Source organism: Sylvia atricapilla, chromosome 3 (assembly GCF_009819655.1).
Source record: "Sylvia atricapilla isolate bSylAtr1 chromosome 3, bSylAtr1.pri, whole genome shotgun sequence".
Classification (NCBI taxonomy): domain Eukaryota; kingdom Metazoa; phylum Chordata; class Aves; order Passeriformes; family Sylviidae; genus Sylvia; species Sylvia atricapilla.
In genome coordinates, this window is record NC_089142.1 from 44470848 (window position 1) to 44491835 (window position 20988).

At 36.1% G+C, this 20988-nt stretch overlaps 1 protein-coding gene across 1 annotated transcript in view; it reads right to left on the bottom strand.

Annotated features, from left to right (window-relative positions):
• The window catches only part of SEC63 (SEC63 homolog, protein translocation regulator), a 56899-nt gene that overhangs the window by 17262 nt on the left and 18649 nt on the right, over positions 1 to 20988 (bottom strand). Inside the window, exons 4-11 of the mRNA XM_066315219.1 lie at positions 17875 to 17987; positions 15507 to 15568; positions 12171 to 12229; positions 11407 to 11457; positions 8821 to 8929; positions 6278 to 6372; positions 3643 to 3775; positions 2372 to 2464 (exon numbers count right to left, since the gene is read on the bottom strand). Of these exons, the coding sequence (XP_066171316.1) occupies positions 2372 to 2464; positions 3643 to 3775; positions 6278 to 6372; positions 8821 to 8929; positions 11407 to 11457; positions 12171 to 12229; positions 15507 to 15568; positions 17875 to 17987 (715 nt within the window). The remainder of the gene's footprint in view (positions 1 to 2371; positions 2465 to 3642; positions 3776 to 6277; positions 6373 to 8820; positions 8930 to 11406; positions 11458 to 12170; positions 12230 to 15506; positions 15569 to 17874; positions 17988 to 20988) is intronic.

Sequence of the window (20988 nt, forward strand, 5' to 3'; positions counted from 1 at the left end):
CTTTGAAAGACCTGTGACAAGGTAAGCATAAATAGCTGCAGACATTTTTAAGCTTCTAACAGCAACAAAAACATTTCAGAATATTTCAATGCAGGAATGCAGCACAAAATGAGACTTCTCAACCCACTATCAATTTCAGTTTCACAAAGTATGATTTGTCCCCATAATATTTCTTTAGGTAGTATTAACACTTGCTATTATCTTCGTACTTTCATAGAGCTAGAATTGCTGAAAATCTATGACTAACTGTAGCATGTGTTCCTTTTATGTACTATGTCAAGGTTGATTTAAGTGAAAATTAGAACTAACCCCAAAACCAACTGCAATTTAGTTTTAAGGCACTTAAAATTATGGTGACAAATACAAACTTGAGCAAAGCAGTCACTTAAAAATTTCAATCTCTAACTTCAATTTTATTAATCCCAAAAAACCCACAAATGACACAAAACCAAACCAATGTCATCTTTACAATTTCCAGTTGTTTCCTAGGACGACACAGTTCTCTCCCCAGGCACAGTAATCGAAAACAGGGTCAATGCATTTTGTTTGCCAAATAAATAGTAAGTAGTAAATGCAGTGACTTCACTTTAGACCAATGACCAAAATTCTGAAACTGTTTACCTTGAAATCCCCAATTTCATTATCGTTGGATGTTAATGACAACTATTGGATACCATCTTCTCTTTTAACACCATGTGCTGAGAGCACATGAACTGGTTGTTCAGTACAAATTTCTGGCTACTGCCCCTTTCAAACTTTGGAAATAATTATGAGAAAAACTGTTAGAGAAATACCAGACAAGTCCTCAACTATACCTATGATACATACCTACTTTTTCTCCAAATCTAGGGAAGTGATTTCTACCATACATAACAACAGCTATAAATTCTCTTCCACTTTCACAAAATGATTGAGGCTGGAAGTGGTAATGATAATCTCTGGAAATTGTTAGCGGTAGCAGTTGCTCAGATTTGGTTTACAAATAACCATTTCAATTGCTAACAGAAAATTAGTTTACACCACAGTATTTCAAAATACTGTCTCATTTTATTTTAATTTAAGTTAAAATCTAAAGTTCTGGAAACTTCAAAGCAATTTATTAAGAACAATGCATTTATAAATATTTATTTTACTGTCAAATTAAGAATGTATCAGTGTATATTCAGAACTAGAGGAAAAGAATAGAGCTACTTGAAGGTCATTTAAGTTGCAAAGTATATAATGCACTCTCTGTTCAGTATCTTACTTCAGCTTTTACAAGAAGAACTGTAAGTGTTCCTCATTTTTCAAAGACTTCCAATTCTGTTGCATAAAAAAGCGCTTCTGCCTGTGTTGTTTTCGTTGCATTTTGCAGAAGAGAAAACAACTATTTGCTAGTTGAATAATAAGTACATAGGCCATCTACACCATCTTAAAGGTATTTTTCAGACCCTTGAAGTATTTTACAGGATCTCAGAAGTCCAGGTACTTTTTATAAAACACTATCCAAATTTAAAAAAAAAAAATCTAATCTAACACACAACATCCTTATCTGCTCAGATCCCCTATCACACTTTATTTTGTTATGGAGCACTATTTCCAGCATCACTCGCAATAGTTCTGGGAAATATCTTCCCCAAAACAATTCTTACTAGGAGGCTATCAATGCTCATTAAAGGAGTTTCAGTCTAGTAAAGATCAACCAGTAATTATTGTTTGATAGCAAAAAAATGGTCACCAGTTTGACATAAAAAATGCCTTGACTGTGTTTGGTGCAGTAAACGAATGATATCCAAGTCTCTGCTTCCTTGCACTGCAAGGAACCATCTTCTGAGTAACTGCCTTTTTACAGTGGAAAGAAAAATGCTTAAATATTATATTTAAATTAAATTATAATTTCTATGGCAATTACAGCTAAGCACCTGCCCCTACAAGTTCAGAATAAAACTACATAGCAGACTAAAGAGCATAGAATTCTGATGTGGAGAAATATGAGCAACATACAAAGAAATAATGGCAACGAAATTATCTAAAAAACAAGAGGCATTTGTACTATAGAAGTGCAAATGGAGAGAACACAAGTCTTATACTAAATGATTTGCTACTGAAAATTAACCACAAATTCAAGACAAGGTTTTCAATTGCATTTAAGGAAACTTTAATTGCAAAAATTACAAGCAGGACAGAGATACTCAGGATTTCAGAGCAGAGCTTGGCAGCAGCAGCACCGTTTTAATCCCCAAAAACTCTCATTACAGTAAAAAGAGCAAAAGGGCATTTAGGCATTTCTAAATAGCACAGGTTAAGTTTCCCACAAGAACCAAAGACTTTATGAAGTATCACAGTGAAGAAACATATTTACTGGTTTTAATTATACAATTTCTTATCTTACCTTCCCTGCTTCGAGCCATTATTATTAGTTGGCAGATCACATTAATCATTTCTTGAAGTAGTGCAGGACTCTTCTTAAGGATAAACTGCTGATCTGCAAGATATAACTGGCTGCAATTATGCTGTACTACTTTTAGGAAAAACAATCAGTTCACATGAACTGGACCATTTAATTGGAATGGTCTTCACTTCTATTCATTCTTGTATTGCGGCAAAAATGTTGCTTTATTCTCACTGACATGTCCATCTGTTACATTCCTTTAAAAAAACAGGAAAAAGCAAGTGCTAAGAGGAAACAAATTTTGTTTCCACAAAGCTTCCACACCAAATGAAACAAGGCTTCATAGATCCATCTAAAAAAAAGCAAAATGATGGCATAGACAACTTACCAGCCATATAAAAATCGCATTAATTCTTCAGGCAATCACAAATTAAAACCAAGATTTTTAATTTTAAGTAAAACACTAGTTTTACAAAAACATTATCTGCAAGGTATCAACTTCTTTTGAATGCAGTTCTGTGAAGTTCTAAGTACAAACAGTAAACTAAGCATAGGAAAAATAAGATATTTTTCATGACTTCCTAAAACTGATTATTTTTCTTTTGAAAGGAACTGAAAAATTTGAAGCAAAGCATCTTCCCTGGTTTGTTGGTTTGGGTTTGATTTTTTTATTTCCACTAAAATGTAGAACATCTCAACTTTGCTGGTCAGCTGAAAACTATGGCTTTCATGGCTGAAACTTAAGAAATGTATTTAGAAACATTTTGTATTAAAGTATTAAAGTATTGTATTTTGTATTAAAGTATTAAAAATTTCAAAACACAAACTAAAGCTCACAGGTAAGTGATATTTAAAATTCTAATCTTGTCACCTTTACTTCACATAGTGGGCTAAAAACCTCCAAAAATAAACACATAGAAATGCTACAAGAACCAGCATTATGCTGATCTTGGATTTCCTTGCTCTGAAAAGTAAATATACTTCATGTTAAAATTTTTATTCTATTACAAAAGTCAAAAACTATTTATCTAAGCTATATTTGCAGGCAAAAGCATTAAGAAATAAAATACCAGTATTGCAGAGCTGTCAGGAGAGCGAATAAATGCTGAGTAAATGCTCTAGAGGGGACTAGTTGAAAAACTAAGCAGCCTGCATAGAAATTATTGAACAGAGATCCATTCAACTCTTTATAGGACAAGAATCAAAAGTCCTATAGCATGCAGCATCTTGCTCTGCTTCCAGTAATATCCAATTAGGGGAGAAGTCATTACCTTCTTCAAGGACCTCAGGAACTTGCATCCGGGCAAGATGAGTCAACAGCAGAACTCTGGCTTTCAGACTGTAAGGGTAGGTGAGAGGAGGCTCATTCTTCTTTAAATTTATGCCACCAATTTCTCTGATTAGCTAAAATAAAATAGTTAAACACAAACTGCTATTTTATTGCTAAAGACAAGCAAATAGAGGAGAACAGTTCACAAGGGAAAAGAAGTATGTTCACAAAAGCGAGAGTTTAAGTAATTTTTCCTTGGAAATTTCTGCAGAGATGAACATTAGCCATTTTTATTCAAAACCCAGCTCCAAAAAGTTTAAAAGTGTCTTTATATGCCTTTTTTCAATGTCTGAATGAGGGGGTCATAAAGATTTGCATGCAAGAAACTTGTCTCATGTAGTGTTAAGTAAATTTGTATTGACAGATAAATATTTTTAGTATCTGATTTTATTGCCAAGGTTTACTAGATTCAACCATATTTCTAAGGCATTTACATTGAATTTAATACGCACAAGCAACAGCATCTTGAGACCCTTCACCCATCTAAAATACAGCAAATTTCCCTAGGAATAATTTCAGGTAAAACATGTTTACAAGCCTGAAACCCCTGGTAGGCTACAAGTATTTTAACTTCTTTATAAACCACACCAACTTGAAAAAAGTGTAGTGTTCTGTACTCTGGATGACCCTTCCTGATCCCCACAGGACCAATACCCACAGTTCAAACAGGTCTGAGTAACAGTAGCTCAGATAAAGCAGCATTTAGTACATGGCCCAGAGGCTTCACTTTTTAGCTCAAAAAGTTACCTGAGGAGACATAAAAATTCCAGAATCTCAAGACAAGGAGAGAACTTTGGGTATCAACAGCTAAGTGGTAACACCCTTTGACCAGTCTTTTCCCACACTTGAAAAAAACATCTTCTGACAAGAAGTTTCTTATAAGCACATCCTGGCGTAACCTCAGATCAAGAGCAGTAAAACTTAGAATTTTGTGAAAAATGGGAACATTGATCATGGCCCCAAAAACAGGGTACACTAGCAGAAGTTATTAGCAATACTCTGCTATACTGATGCTTCAGTGAATTGTTCTGCCATGTAGTCAGAAAAAACCACAGATGACACCGAGCACTGGACCTTTAGAAAGGGAACAAAATCTGTCATAAAATGCAAAGTCATGCACTTGGATACTAACGAGAACTGCAGCTTGAAGATGGGAACCTGTTACCTGGAAAACAGAGACACCCATGATGGGGAAATCTGAAAATTTACTGCTCCCACTCTATTTGCACTAAACCACCATACAAAACATATGTGGAAAAGAGTATGTTGAACATCATTCCCTGCAGAAATATTGGAACAGTAGTGCCACCAACTGAGGCACTGTTAAGACTTAGCATAGAATACTGTGGACATTTCTAAGCAGATAAAAAATAATGTAAAATTTAGAAATCTATCATCAGGGAACAGTACCCTGTTCAGTACATAGCAGGAGGAGAGAAATGAACCTTTTGGAAAAGAGATGAATGCAAGACAGCAGCTTTTCTAGTTTAGCAAAACAAAGACAAAAAGATAACTAATGGGCTATTGCTTCTGTCCACAGATGCATAAGGATATACATAGCAAGAATTGTTTAGACTCCAGAATAGTGATGACAAAAACCAAAGATATAAATTGGTCATAAACAGGACTCCTAATCACTAGAACAGCTTCTCAGCAGGATATGTTACAGAAGGCTTGACTGCCTTTTAAAAATTGAATGATTAAATGTAAAAGGCCTTGCAGAATGCCAACGCTGGCAACAGCACGGGTAAAGAACCATTGATCAAGGGGATCTTTTCCAGCCTTTTGCTCCCATTGCTGAAAAACTCCACTTTACTGCAATTCCATCTTCTGTTCAAAATCCACAACATGATAAAGAATTTGTAGAAGAGACAGAGACCATTAGTAAAAGAAAATAGACTGAGATACCTCTTACATTTGGGTCATGTTTAAAAAACGAAAATTACATTATGTGCATGCAAAGGTTAAATCTGTGAGACTATTTCCCCCCCTCTTTTTGCCAACTCGAAACACTTTCATTGGAGCATTTTGTATACTGTGCTTTAAAGTTCTTAAAGTGTTAGTTTCTGATAAATAAGACTTTCTAAAACTCTGCTGGGAAAAATTATTTGCCACAGTATGCATTTATGGCAGATATTCATGGAGGAATCTTCATGATACTTAAAGACATCACTAATTCAGATATCAGATAATAATTTTATTTTATTATGTTAACTCACTCAACCAGGTTTGTGTTAATGATTTAAAGGATCATCTCCTTATGTCAATACTCAGAATTTTTATGGATTAACACTCTATTTTCCTATTTACTTTACCCCTCCCTAAAAAGCCCAATGCAGCAGCCTATATACTAAACCAGTTCCATCTAAAACAAGCATTAGCACCATTAATGTTATCTTTTCTTTTAAACAAGTTTAAATAGAGCCTAGCTTCTAACTCCTATTTCTGAAGGGATACAGTTGCCTCTCTACAAAGTTAATGCCTGAAGAACCTGAATTCTGTCAGCTGGTCACCCAGAAGCATCACCTCCCTCTTCCCTTGAAGGGTCAGTTAAAACATCTCTTGCCATAACTGACCTGAGGGATCTGGATGTTGTCTGCTGGTCTACTCGTCGCATCTTTATTGTACTGAGGATCAAATTCAGATGCCCCTGCTAAAACCATTATGAGCCCTGCAAAGATAATTGGAGTCAGACAAAGAAAATGTCAACATCCTAAGCCACCAACTGATCTCTTCAGAATCTTCAGCCATAAAACTTATTCCCATTCCTCCCCCAACAACCATGAATATCCATGTTCTCTAGTTATGGATCAGTTACTACGGCCACAGGGCAAAGTAGGCAGGAATCAATGTCTGGCACCTGACAAAAGAGATCATTCAAGGCTCAGTTTTGCATGGTATAAAATCCAGCATGTGACACTTAATGTCTTGAAAAAAACATAATTAGACTTCATTAGGACTAGCAGACATCACTGCACCGCAGTTTGACTACTTCTGCATGCTCACAGAACCATTCCTCTCAGCAATCCATGTGACTGCAGCAGCACCATGATGTGTATGGAAGAGGGAGGCAGGAAGAATAAAATTTCAGCTCCATTTTCTGTTCAGTCAGCATTGAAACTTCATCAAAAAAATTCTTGTAATTATCAGAAAAGCAGTTCAATAAATAATCCTACAAACAAACTGCACAAAGATGATGGACTGCTCTTTTCTTAATGTGATTAAAAAAATCTGTATTACCACAAAACATTCTGTAGTGTAACTAAAATTAAAGGCCTAGACAACTGACTATTTTAGTCCCATTGTGAGTTTCCTGCTCATGAACATACCAGAGCCCTCAGCCACAGACAATGAGAGAGCTCACAGAATCATTTTCTCCAGTTAAAATAACTTAATCAGTAGTTACTCAAGCTTCCTTCTTAAATTTTGAGCAAATGCTCTTACGAACAAGTCAAAATTATTTTTGCCTACCTGCAGTGCCCAGTGAATTCAAACTACTAACAATGAGTCAAGTTCCCTGAGCCTCAATTTTCATTTCCATGCTCAATTCTCTATTCATTTCCTCAGCCTAGCATATTGAAGACTTCAGATGACTATAAGTATCTCCCCATTATTTAAGATCAACAACTGTAAATCTCCAGGAAAGGAGATTCTGAAAGTTTGTTCATCCTGAAACTTGAAAAAATACCCTAAAACAAGGAAAGTCATGGAGATTTGTCTTATCATTTCCCTAGCCTGGTTTGATTACATTTGCTGACACTGAGATACCACAATACAGTGGAATTCACAACCAAGCAAAAGCCTTACCTGATCACTGTGTGGTTTGTCTAAGCCACCTCAGTTGCACCTTAGTTTTCATTCAGACTGCACAACAGACCTCAGTAGAAAAAAATGACCTGCCTCTGATCCTGGAACTACCTGAAAGTGTTGAGTCCTTAAATAAGGCCACTTAAATCTACAGTTAACTTTTAATATAACCTTTAGAAGAGACAAGACAAGCCTCAAAGCTGGGTTCTGAGCAAGGTTCTATATGAAATTACTGTTAAGAACAAATCCGAAGAAAGAAAGTGATCTCCCCAAACTTCTTAAGGCTCATCTACTCTCTCTTTTCTCATCTAGCTGAAAACAAAAAAAAAACATAAGAGTATGACAAAAGAGAGTATGAACCAGTCTGAACTAATCCCACACACAAACTCATGTGCCTTGTGAATAAAAGGATAACATCTTTTCATACTCTTGGTCCCTACACCCTTTGGATCATCTGTGAAGCATTTCTGCTCTGCAGGAAAAGGATGGATCAAGAGCAGATTTCAGCAATCTTCCAGCAAATTTAAAGCTGAAAAAAAGTGCAATTCAAAGGAGTAAGAGAATATATTTATGAACTCTTTTTCAAAGATTTTGGGGGTCTTCTATTTTGCTTTTCAATTGCTCTGAGCATGCAATCCAGTTAATCCAATCTAGAACTAAGTAGTATTGTGCCAAATCTTCAGGCTCATTCTAGCCCCTGAACTGAAAGATACAATTTTGCACCAAGGAACGATATTTGCAGTTTTCTCTAGAAAAATGGGGGCTTATTCCTTGAAAATCAGGGTGTAGGCAAGAAACGTAAATATACTGAAAGCTACAAACAAGTAACAAAATAACATAGAATTTATAGCAAAATATTTTAACAGACACTTAACTCTCTATTTCTAACATCTAAAAACAAGAAACGCTATTTCATTCTTTATGCATATAAAAATTTTATGAAAGCCCTAAAAAAATTCCAAAGCCTGTCTTTTTACACTAACAGAAGAAAACACACAGATAGAGGTTGACTCCTACTGGCAACTGAAGGCTACAGGCAGGTCAGCAGTTTTTTCCCAACATACAATACCCCCCCTTTTTTTTTTAACGTATAGATATAAATATAGATCTATACAATTCCCTCTCCCAAACATTTAAGTCTTCTTCACAGAGTATTCTTTGCCTGCAACGGAATTAAGTTTTAAAAACACTCTAAAGGAAGCAGAAGCATTACTTTAACCTAGTTAAGGCTTACAAAATAGAAGTATTTTAATGTCAGCAGACTGACACTTCCTGGTGAACACATCTACAGTTGAAGATGCCTTTTACTTACGTTTCATGTCCATGTTCCGGGTTTTATAGACAAAATATGTATAGATTTGAGTGGTCCGAATGAGAATCTGATCTCCACTGTATCGTATTGATCGGTACCACCAGGAACCCTGAAATATTCAACAAGAACAGACTGATGTCAGCTACAAGGAAGCATCAAAACAGCCATACTGCATGAATTCATGTCTGTCAACAAGCAGGTAACCCAGCCCAACTGATATTATTTATGTTGAGGTGAACTGAACTTCAGAAAGGAGAGGGAAACAAAATATATTTGCTGACACAAACTTTAAAAGCACACTGATAAATTCATTTGAGAGAATCTAACACTAAACATTTTTCAACGACCTCTAGCCGAGAGAAATTTTCCCTAGCACGTACATCTGCACACATATACACTGCTTGGTTTATTTCTGGTGTTGTTTTAATAAATCCAATAAACAGTAAATTCACTCGATTTACCACTTTTTTTATATGATGTGATAACTCCTCACAACTCAGCATTCAAATCTAGTTTAGGCAGGCCAAGACCAAACCAAGAACAAAGAGATTTCTCTCACTATGAGAAAGTTTGCAAAACTGTGATTTAAGTCTCCTGACTACAGAATGCTTTTCAGAAGAGGAATCTGGAGGTGGCATGGGGCCCTCACTGCAAATTTTCCAAATTGAGCCATACACCTTCAGGTTGACACAAGAAGAGCAACACTCTTATAAATGCTTAATTAGCATTACACCAGTAACTCAGATTACAGAACTCACTCTACAGTGGTTGTATTCTCTAATTTATTTTCAGAAAAATGGTGTGCTGGGTTATAAACTGCAATCTGTTCATTAAACTCCTCCCTGCAAGCAAAGCTCATTTACCATAAGAAAACACAAAGATACTTCTCAATCTACTGTGAAATTCATTATCAGTGAAGAGCAACAAGCAGTAAAGTACTAAGTGATGCTTACTACTATTAGTTTAATAATAGTGAATTCTCCCACTATGGAAAGAATTCTGCAATGTACCTAATTATGTGGAAAATACTCAAGGACTGGCTCTAACAATATTTTTAATAAATTAGGTTTGATTCCTCCATGAATAGATGACTGCTAACACAAAATACAACACAACTTTCTACAATGTTTTCCTGCATAAAAAATTAATTAAAATCCCACAGTTATCAAATAATTGTATGAGCACAGGTATTGGAAGAAAAATGTAACAAGCTAGTCCAAATCCACATGAAAAAGGCTATTTTAACTGCTTCAGCAGATACAGCTCCTGTCTCTTGCCTCATGTACATGACATTATTTAGGTCAGTGGAAGTCTGGAAAGAACTACTTATCAGTACTGTCCTTTTTCATTAATCTGGATTCAAAGGGCAGAAGTACCCTGACTTTATTTTAGATGCCCATCAAACATAGGATGACTACATGGTATTTAAGTTCATCTTCTTTAGTGATTCATGAAAGAGAAACAGACCCATTAAAGGCATGAATTATCTTGTATGTCTGCTTTAAAATGAAATGATAAAATAACTTGCTCCATAAAAATGACTATTCCTCTTCACTGGCTTATAAAAGAAATTTACAGTGACAAGTCTAAACATACAAGTCGACATCTGGTATGGGGCAAGAAGAGGCAGGACATTTTTTCTGTGCTCAGAAGAACATTTATTTGTACCAACAGCAAAGTTGTTTTTTTTTTCATTTGCACTATGATAAACCTCGTGTAAATCACCAAAAGTATGTGTATACAAAAAAGCATCAACTGAATCCTAAAAGGAAAGGCATGAAAAATTTTTATATCCTGGATTTTAGACTTTCTATTTAACCATTTGTTGAAGTCAGCACATTTATCTTCTAAACTAAATTGTCAATTACACAGAACGATTCAAAGGGAAGGGATAATGTCTCTCTGAGTCTCTGCACATACTGATGGAAGCAGCTGCCAACACCTCAGGACGCTTTTTCAAACAAAAAATCTTCTTCTCAAGAACATGAGGGGGTTTTGGTGTCAGTTTTCTGAGTCTTGTTTCATGCACCCCAAAAGCACAATCACTGGTTAAGGGGCATTGTTCAAAAGCAACACCGCAGGGCAAACCCAAGCCCTGAAACAACACTCACCTATCAATTGATTCCTCACACAAAGCAATGTCAAGGACAAACATCTCATGGTATACAGAAGATCAATAAAAACTGAAGTTATGAAAACAAAGGCAGCCAGGAAAAACCAAATCAACCACCTGCTTCACCTGCAGTAATCATTCTAGCACCACCAGCTAGAGACATCTCAGTCTTTACCACCGAATATCCTCTTGAGCTCATCACCTCATTAATTTTCTTGAGAAAGAAGCTACAAGACAAATTACATAGCTTAATAATTCTTGTGATATCCAGTATTTTCCCTGGAGTCCCCTCTTTATCATGGCACTGCATTCTTCTGGAAACTCTACAGCAGCCACACTTTTCTCACAGTTGAAAAAAACACCACCTTTTAAAAATCAGCTTACTTGGTGAAAGGCAAGAATGAGAACTCTATGGCTAAGACAGCTTTGTTTACAACTTGGTTACACAGAGTAGAGTATCAGATACTACTTACCACAACAACTGGAAGAATAACCATAAATGCTAATCCATACACAAACAACACCTACAGAAAAAATACAAAACATACTCTATCAGATACTGCGGCTACTTAATACCACTCTTGTTTAATCTTTATTCTAAAACATAGTCAAGTAGTACTACCACAAGTTTACTCAAAACTATCACAAGCTTATTGCATAATAGCTGTCATTATTTCTGAAGAGAAACTTAGCAGTAATATAACTAGGTATGGCTTAAATAAGGAGTGTCAGTTTAGTGTGATTCACATATGAATTAGTTTAAATTATTTACACACTGACACAGGTCAGTTTCTTTAATAATTAAAAAGTTGGCAGCTTAACTGTGATGCAGTGGACAGATGATCAAAAGAAATCAATTGATTAGGAAAAATATCTTGCAGTAACAAATACTACAGGCAGAACACTTAGATACTGTATGATTAGAGCATCACTAGTCTAAATGTGTTTCCTTGCAAGAGCAAACACACTTTGTAACAGGGGCGACCACAGCAGAACCTCATTGCCACTGGAATGAGATTTCTCAAAACATATTCGTACTTTAATCTCCATGGTTAGATTTAAACTACTGTAACACTTATGGCTCTTGAAATTTGCTTCAAAGAGGTGCACTTGGACCAAAGTCTTTATGTGTTTTGACTAAAAATTGATTAATATTAAGCAAATATTAAGCAAATTTTCTTTTTCATAAACACTTGAAAGTTCACCTTAAAATCTTGAGCTAAGCAAGCTGACTCACCAAAATTGAATTTTTCTGATCCACAATCCAAGCTGGCAAAGCTATACCAAAGCTTGTAGCTGTAGGATGAAAGAAAAAAATTCACTATCAAATATAGAGAAACGTTTTCAAAGTCACATTACATCTAATAGAGAAACAAAACCCCCAAGCCACAAAAAACCTGTTTTTGTTTATTACTGCAGTAAGCAAAATTTTAACAAATATAGCAAAATCAAGCAACAAATTAGAAATACGCCAAGTATGCAACAGCAGGACAAATACAACACCTGAAATATCAAATATTTTAGCTTAACATATTGCAGTGAAATATATAAGCAAGACATATACATATGTGTATATATATATATATATATAAATAAATTTCAGAGATTGAAAGATTTATGAGTTTTGCATTGCAGAGTTTTCAGCAGTTAAAATGCATATAGTTAAGTAAGCAAATAAACTGCAAGAAAATGGTCTGAGCAAATTATTTCTATAGGACATTCTATTGGTTTGTCTCTCTAAGAAAACATTCTAAGCTATAAACACAAAACTCTCTGTCAGTTCAAATTCTTGCGTGATTGGTAAGAAAGAAAGAAGAACACTTTTCAATTCAGAAGAAGTTAGGCTACAGAAAATACAAGACATGATTCTCTAACATCTCCAGCATACAGATCTGAATAGAGAATAGCATAAAAATAGCCTTTCAGACACAGGTGGTAATAAATTAAATTTTGCAAACACTATTTATCCCAATACTAAGAGCTCCATGAAACCAACGGGGAGAAGAAAAGAAAATAACACTTTGTATATTTCTAGGACCTGCTTAAAAGAAAAACAACATGCTTACCTTAGTACTAGCAGTTATCCATGAGGAGCAATGCCTCAAACAAGGATGGGCTAGAATCCCTACGTATGCGATCTCCAACAGACTGTGACAGTCATCAATTCAGATAAACAGTTGTTGTGCACAAGCCTAATGTGACTTCTCTGAGTTGAAAATTACTATTCCTTGAGTCTCTAATCAAACATCTGAAAAGCCTGACCACACCTTAGTCATAAGAGTTCAACCAGATGATACCCAGTGAATTTACCACATTAAGTTACAGGAAATGCCTTGCTCTGGAGAAGAAAGATCTCCAGACTGTAATCTGTTAATAGTCATGGGTTTTTAGAAGAATCTACTAAAAATCTATCTTTTACCAATTTAATAAATTTCAGTTTACTACAATATTTTTGACCTTTAGGACTGTAGCCTCAAATTGTTCCAGGAACAGAAGTAGCTCAGTACAAAGCTCTTTCACTTCTGGTTTGAGAGTCTCCTTGCCCCCACTCATCCCCACTGAGCTGAAGCACCCAGCAAATACCTAGGGGAAATAGGCCTCAATCATAAGGCACTTCAGTAGACTACCTTTATACTCTTCAGATCCCTCTCACTTGCTTGTAAACACTCTTTGAATGATTTTGCATTTACTTTTCGTAAAGAAGCAAGTCATGCAAATAAAAAAAACCCTTGTTTGCCTGCCTCTGGCCTCACACTGCCTCAGCTGGATGAAGAGGAATGTTCCTTCTCCCTGTTCCTCTGTGCTGGGGTGGGATGTACACAATGAACTTGATTAGGCACATCTAACCCCAGATGTGCTCAGCCCGAAAAATACCTCTATGAGGGACTGTATCCATCCTTTGTCTATACCGAACCAGAAGACGAGAGTACATAGCTTGGGTACACGTTTTTACACTCCAGATGTATAAAGAGAAGATGAATATCACCGAATTAGAAAGCCCCTCACACTTCAATGTGGAACAAGGTTAGAGAATAGAGGAGAGAGAAAATTTAAGGGGCTTCTCTCACCCTTCAGATGTCTCAAACAATAATAAGAGGTCTAGAAATAAACGAGAGAATTCTAATTCCACTGGAGCCTGAGGTAGAGTTTTCAGAAGAGCAGGAGGCTTAACACTCACAGTACTAACTGCCAGCCTGCCAAAAAATCATTTTATTTTGCCCTCTGGGAATCCAAAGTCTCTTACGTTTGTGAATACAACCACTAAGCCAGCCAAGGATCTTCTCAAGTTTTGGCTGAGTTGTCTTTTGAAGTCACAGCTTCAGGTCCATTCAAGGACACTGACTCAACTGCCTAACTTCAAATCCTATGCCTTGTCAACACTAAGTGAGTAGCTTATGGATGTGAAAAACAATTTAGCATCCAGAAAAGTCCTAGGAAAGCTATTAACATTTACTGTATCATTTTGCTGAAATTGTGACAGCATTTCTGAAGAAAGATTTTATCTGTTTTTTGTAGCAAAAGGGATAGAAACCTCTTACTTGCCAAGTAAAGGAAGCATTAGAAGCTAGGAGCTGATATAAATCTGTAATGCTATAAAACACAATGATTGAAGAAGCTAATCCACCTCCTTAGTCCATCAGAAATGCCTTTGTTGGACTGTGATAAAGTTGGCAAAGCTGTTTTTTCAAAGGAAAAGGGAGTATTTTTTTTTATTTCTTTGAAACACAAGTTCAAGGGCTGGGGTTGGTTTTTTAAGTTGAAAAATTAATGTCCTATGTTGGGCGGATATAATTCAGAAGAACTTACAACACAGATGACAGAGTACCCTCATGTCATCCTGTAACTTCAGAATTAAGTTACAAATTCCATTTATTATTTCCACACAGATACATTGCATAATTTGCCTCAAAAAATGGGAAATTTCCATTTAGCCTGTAATGAGTATCAGCTAGAAACATGCAATATTTTTCCTTAGTAGGCCACTTAAACAATCACAAAGGTGTTTTACAAGCAATTCACACAACTGCAAATAGGGAAAAAAATATTAACTTTCAGTCTTAAATTCATTTAGTTTGGATCACCTACTACTCTTAGTTTGACACACCAACACCAGGATTATTTTAATGTGGCTTCCTGCCCAGAAACAATATCCCCATGTACATCCTTTCCAAGTGTGCTTATTGCACTACAGCTAGTTGCCAATTTTTCAATATACACCTCTAGTATTTGATCATAAATGCCAAGAAATGTTCAAAACTGATACGTTTCTGGTCTTTGCTTATATCTCCATTAATATTGGCAAGTCTCCCTAGATACTTACTGAACCTGACTAATTAAAGAATTCTTCTCTTTTTATCATAATAAAAAGCTTAAGAAGTGTAAGGCAAAGTCATTCTTGCCTTTCCCTGCCACACCCCCAGAGCCAGTTTCACAAGCAAAGAATTGGTCAGATGTGTTGCTTTAATCACAGGAGAAAGTTATTATATAAAGCTCTGAGTGCTTCTTGACTGATCAGATATTACACATCTCAAGGTATAGTGATTACAGGACCTCTGTCATTCATAATTGTTACCTTGTGGTCCATCTGGATTACCAAATTCTTCCCAGTTTTTCCGTGACTCTTCATCAGTTAAGCTAGTTACAAGAAGAGATATTAAGTTAATACAGAAGACATTTCTCTAAATCATTAACAAACAGAAACTTTAAAATATGGCAGTCACACTAACCTTTAGAGGTGCTTTGGAAAGCTAAATAGCTTTTGGTATTTTTTTGTATGAAATCTAATAGGAAACAATACTGCTGTATTCCTCCTTGATACACAAATTCTTTAAGGACTCTGACAGGAAATGAGGCACAGAAGAGGCACATGCAGGAGATGGCACAATCACATCTCCCTTTCATGACAATGACTGCATACCCAACAGCACACGGTATTTTTTGATGCCAGGTTACAGCACAGTAAATTTTGAAAGACAGAGGTCTTAATTTATCTCCTTATTGTTGGAAGTAAAGTAAATACGGAAGATTAGTTGATTGATCAGAAGTAGCCCATATGAGCATTTATCTTATTCTAAACCTTTAGCCTTTGACTGCTCATGTTTGGTTTTTGTTGGGTGTTTCCCTGGAACTCCCAAGTTTCACAATTTAATGCTCCCTTTTTAATAAGACACACTTCCTCCTAAATCTTACAGTTTCTGTGCCTGTTCAGCAATGACAGTTTTTTGGCAATTGTATGCCACCCTGACAGAGTCCCTGTTACTAGAAGGAAGAATACTGCTTTAGAAAACAGAATACCTGGCTTTCACTGCATGAAAGATTTTGTCTCACATAAGAAATCCAGTGAAGAAGCCAGGCCTCTCCTGATCATTTCCAAGTCTCCCATTTGTTGACAAGCAGACTCACCGCATGGGCAGCTCTTATATTCTTTCAAGACAGCATAGCTAAGGAACTTCACCTTCATTTATCTCACAATATACCTCTGCCACAGCCCACGCACTAGTGTTGGAAGTATCAAATCATAGCACCAAGTGTTTGAGTACTGGCTTGCAAGGCAAACAATTTACACACAAAAAGTTCAAAAAGGCACGCCAGAATTTCCAGCTGAAGATATTTTCAAAGTGATACAGATGTGTTTAAGCAACAAGTACGATTTCCAAACTGCTCATGTGAGCATGGTGCTGGTGCTACTTCCCACCTTTTCCCAAACAGGGCTCTCCATCAGTAAGGTTAACCACACACACAGGTGACTTCAAGGCAGAAATCACCAATTTCCTAGGTTCTCTGATGATGTGACTGACCCAATAAACTCCAATAACTGAAGAAGTCTCAGAGGTGATGGGCAAGAGCAACATGCTGTGAAGATCTGAGTGACCACAGTGACTAAGCATAGCTGCTGCAAAGAAACTGATTCCACCTCAGCACAAAGGGGACACGAAGGTGGAGTTTGTTTTACATAAAAAACCTATCAACAGGTGAGGGGATCAACTGGTGGTATAAACATGTCTCTTCAAGTGCATCAAAGAAGTCTGAATCTTCAAGTGCATCAATGAATGTCTCAAGTCTGAGACACCAGCATGTGGGTAGTAAATACCTGGCTCAGACCATCAGAGTATAAAAACCAGACAACTAGAATTCTGTAGAGAACAATGGGCTCCAGCTGGCTTCAAGCCCTCCCATCAGCAGCATGACAGTGAGTGTATTAGAGACACCAGTAACGGGAATCCCACTGGTATTATGATTGAAATCGATTGGGTATTGAAATTCCTATATTTTGATTTCCTTTATACAAAATTCTCATATTAGACATCACTCAGATGCTAAAAAAATAAAAATGCTGTAAGAGATAAAACCGAAAAATACTCTAGAGGAAAAGCAGATTCAAGGACTCAGCTTTTAAGAACTACATAAATATTATGAAACAGTCACCAAGTAAAAAATCAGGACTGCATGGCATGCATAAATGGAAAAGGATAGGGGCAAGCTGAGAGAAAACAGATCCAGAATGAAACATCCTCTTCACTGGATGGAACAGTTAAAGTACTGTCTATTACTCTTTAGCTTTACCACCAGGTGAGATGAACAGTATATATATTTTCTAAGCATCACTTCAAAATGCTGTAACAGGATCAGTTGATTAAAAACCACAACACGCATTTTGTTCTTTCTCGTCTTTAAGATTTAATATGTGTTATACTGGAAACACTTTCCTAGCTGACATGAAAGTTAACACACAGAACAAACATCTTGCAGTATTCTGACAGGTGCAAAACAAATTATCCTTCCTAACTCCTACAAAGCAAATACACACTGCAGGAAGACGTTTTGATTTTTGTTATGTATCTGAACACACTTTTTCCTGCCTGCTTAGACCATCTTTGTTCTTACTGTAAAGGCTGTTGTCCCCATAATATTATTTTATCACAGGCAAAAAAGGAACTTACGCTGCATAGGCCTTAGCAATCCTCATGAACATAACTTCATCTCCTCCTTTATCTGGATGGTATTTTAGGGATAGTGCACGGTACTGTTTCTTTATTTCCGATATACTTGCTCCCTTCAAAAGGAAAGGTTTGCATTTATTAATAAACACCTCAAATAAAATTCATTCTTACATATAATCCTAATACACATTGCGTAGTATTTTTCTGAAGAATTCACTGAAAAATGATATTCCAACATAGGATCATGAAACTATATATATATTTCATGAAAACATTATTATTATTTTTCTGATAACATTCTTACAATCACTATGTTTTTAAATGAAGACAAAAGTCACAGTCTAACCAAAAGACACTCAGATGACTGAATACTGGCTTTTTCCGGATTATTTTGCTTATCTATCCAAATGAAAAAAAAAAAAAAAGGGAAGGATTTCTTATCTGAAAGATATTCTTATCCTTATTATGAATACGTTTAAGATTTGGCAAAATCTTAAACAAATTCATGAATACAAGGAATTCTCACTTGCAATATTTTTCTATTTAAGCATAGTCATAGATCAAGTATGATAGCCCACTTAAGTTTAGTAACATGCAGAAATAAATCTGTCAGTCACCAGGAACAGCAGATTTCCCTCTCACCTTAAAATGTGTTTGACTAGAATCATCCTACCCATAAATTATTTCAAACTTCTTGAACAAAGGGAATACATTACCTATAACTGAGAAAGACTGATTTTTATTCTACACTACCATGTTGTTAAATGTAACCAACACAATCCCCTGTGTATTAACCTCCAGCTTGGACTGTGACGTTCACTACTCAAGAAAACTAACAGAACTTTATAGTAAGTTCAGCTAAAGGTTTTTCTATATGTTATCTGCTAAGTTTCGCACAATTACCATAAGACTTTTCAATATTTTGTGCCAGAGAAACCTAGCATTCTGACCTTAACTCTGTAATAAACACACAAGAAGTTATTTACAGTTGATGGTAGTGTTTCAATAAATCTAAACCAGAAATTAAACTACCCCGAGGCTTCATTTGCTGTTACTTTATCTTATTTTATCTTACCATATTCCAACACTATTTTTCAAAAGCATGCCTGCCTCATTTAATGCACAGAGTGAATTTACTCCATCATAAATTAGACTTCAACTAAAAGCAGGTGTTTCAAGTCTAGATGACAAATGCCATATAGGGAGCAGAAGCTAGAAAGTAGGGGAAAAAGAACAAAGGAAGGAAAAAAAATCCAAGCTGTTTGAGTAGAGATGTGTTTGCATGGCTCACATGAATGCCACCTGTAAAAAAACAAAACTAATTTTTTCTCTCTGACACAGAGGGTGCACAAACCACGACAAGTTGGCAAGTTTTCCATCTATGTTAATTGCTTACTCCTCATTTTCCAAAGCTAGGCTACAGAGGTTAGGCCTGACTTACAGACATGCTTAGTAGCCTCGGACAGCTGGTGTCAGTCTGCTTGGAACACAGAGTGTGCCTGTATATAATCACTTTTGAGATTCACCTTTATACCTTGGATCTCATCTCTTAAACTGCAGTACAGATACTTATTAAATAAATCGTCAGTATCTGAGTATCTTACATGTTAGTGAAGTCAAGTGATGTGCTTCAAAAAGAGCTATTCTATGTTCAAAACACAGTGCTGATATTACATATAAAATCTGGTAAGTACATTATCTGGACTTTGTTGGTGCTGTGGTTCTTCTCTGGAGAAAAAAGCCTCTTGTTATAAACTGATATAATACCACCTAATAGAAAAATAATTTTGACTAGAGTGTGAATGCAAAGAAGTGAATTACTGCGCATCAAAACTTTCAAGTGCTTGCATCTGCAACCATTTTAATTTTTCTAAGTTGGGGGGGATTTGCTGGTGTTTTGGGGTTTTTTTTAACAACAATAACAGTTCCATTATCTAACTACACTTCAACGTTGGTAACGCTTCATCACCAGGATAGGCTACAACTCTCAAGGTTCCACTAAATGGTAAACAGAAGAAATCTGTTAATTTTTTACATAGTCCGAACTGAAAGTCTTTCAAGAGATTTAACAGAAATTTCCTGATAGCAAGAAACACACTCTGAGATTCTGAACTCTTATCTTGAGCCCTACTTCAACTGTCTAGCTTCATAACTATCTTTTCATTCCCCTTTTAAAATTTCTGGTTTTCATTCATGTTATCCCCGTGACAACATGCTCCATCCCTCAGAAACCATTCCAGAACTGGTTTCTTTGCCTGGGTAAGTTGCACGACTTGAGTTTTCATCAATAAACACAAAGCTATAATCCACTACATGTGAATTCCTTTCTTTCCCCTCTGGGTTGTTATTTGTAGAAATTTCACAAAGATAACAAAGGAAAATACTCTGATGACCTAATCCCTAGCCTGATTTGTTTAATCAAAGTTAACCCAGTTGTATAAACATTTAAATTGCATGGGTCCAACAGATACCATTCAACAGTAAAAACTTGTATTGCCCCTTCCTGTGCATCAGTGAGAGAACTCAAGCCAGCAATCAGTGAGTCACGGAGGAGCTGAGCAGGGGTTGAATTGCAGTAATTTAGCTCTAGATGTGACAGGCAAGTGTTCTACCTGTCTAGTTAGAAATAAGCTATAGACTTCTTACCTGCTATAAATGGCTTTATAAAAGCAGCACAAGGTGCTGCTTTTCTCTGCTGACAAGTGAACACCATTTAAAGGCAAGAGATGTATTTGCTAATGTTCACATACATGTTAAGCTCTCTCACACTATCAATGTACATCACGTTTAATCAGAACAGGTACATTCAAAACTCATTCATGTTCTGGTGCTGAGCTGGATGCACAGCGTACTTCTTTAGACTTGAGAGTGAACCATACCTCAGACTCCAGAACTGGAAAGATGACTTTACTGTTACTCAAAAGAGGAGCCTTGGATCAGGAAATAATTAACATAAGCAGAGAATCTGCTTAAGGTATTGTGGTTAAGATTAAGAAAAGAATTTAAAAGAAGTTCAGAAAGTCTGTCCTTGGGATATGTAATTTTTTGCATTCATTTAGAATCAGTTCTTCAGTATAAACAAAAGCACTGCATCTGTTTTCTAGATAAGCACTA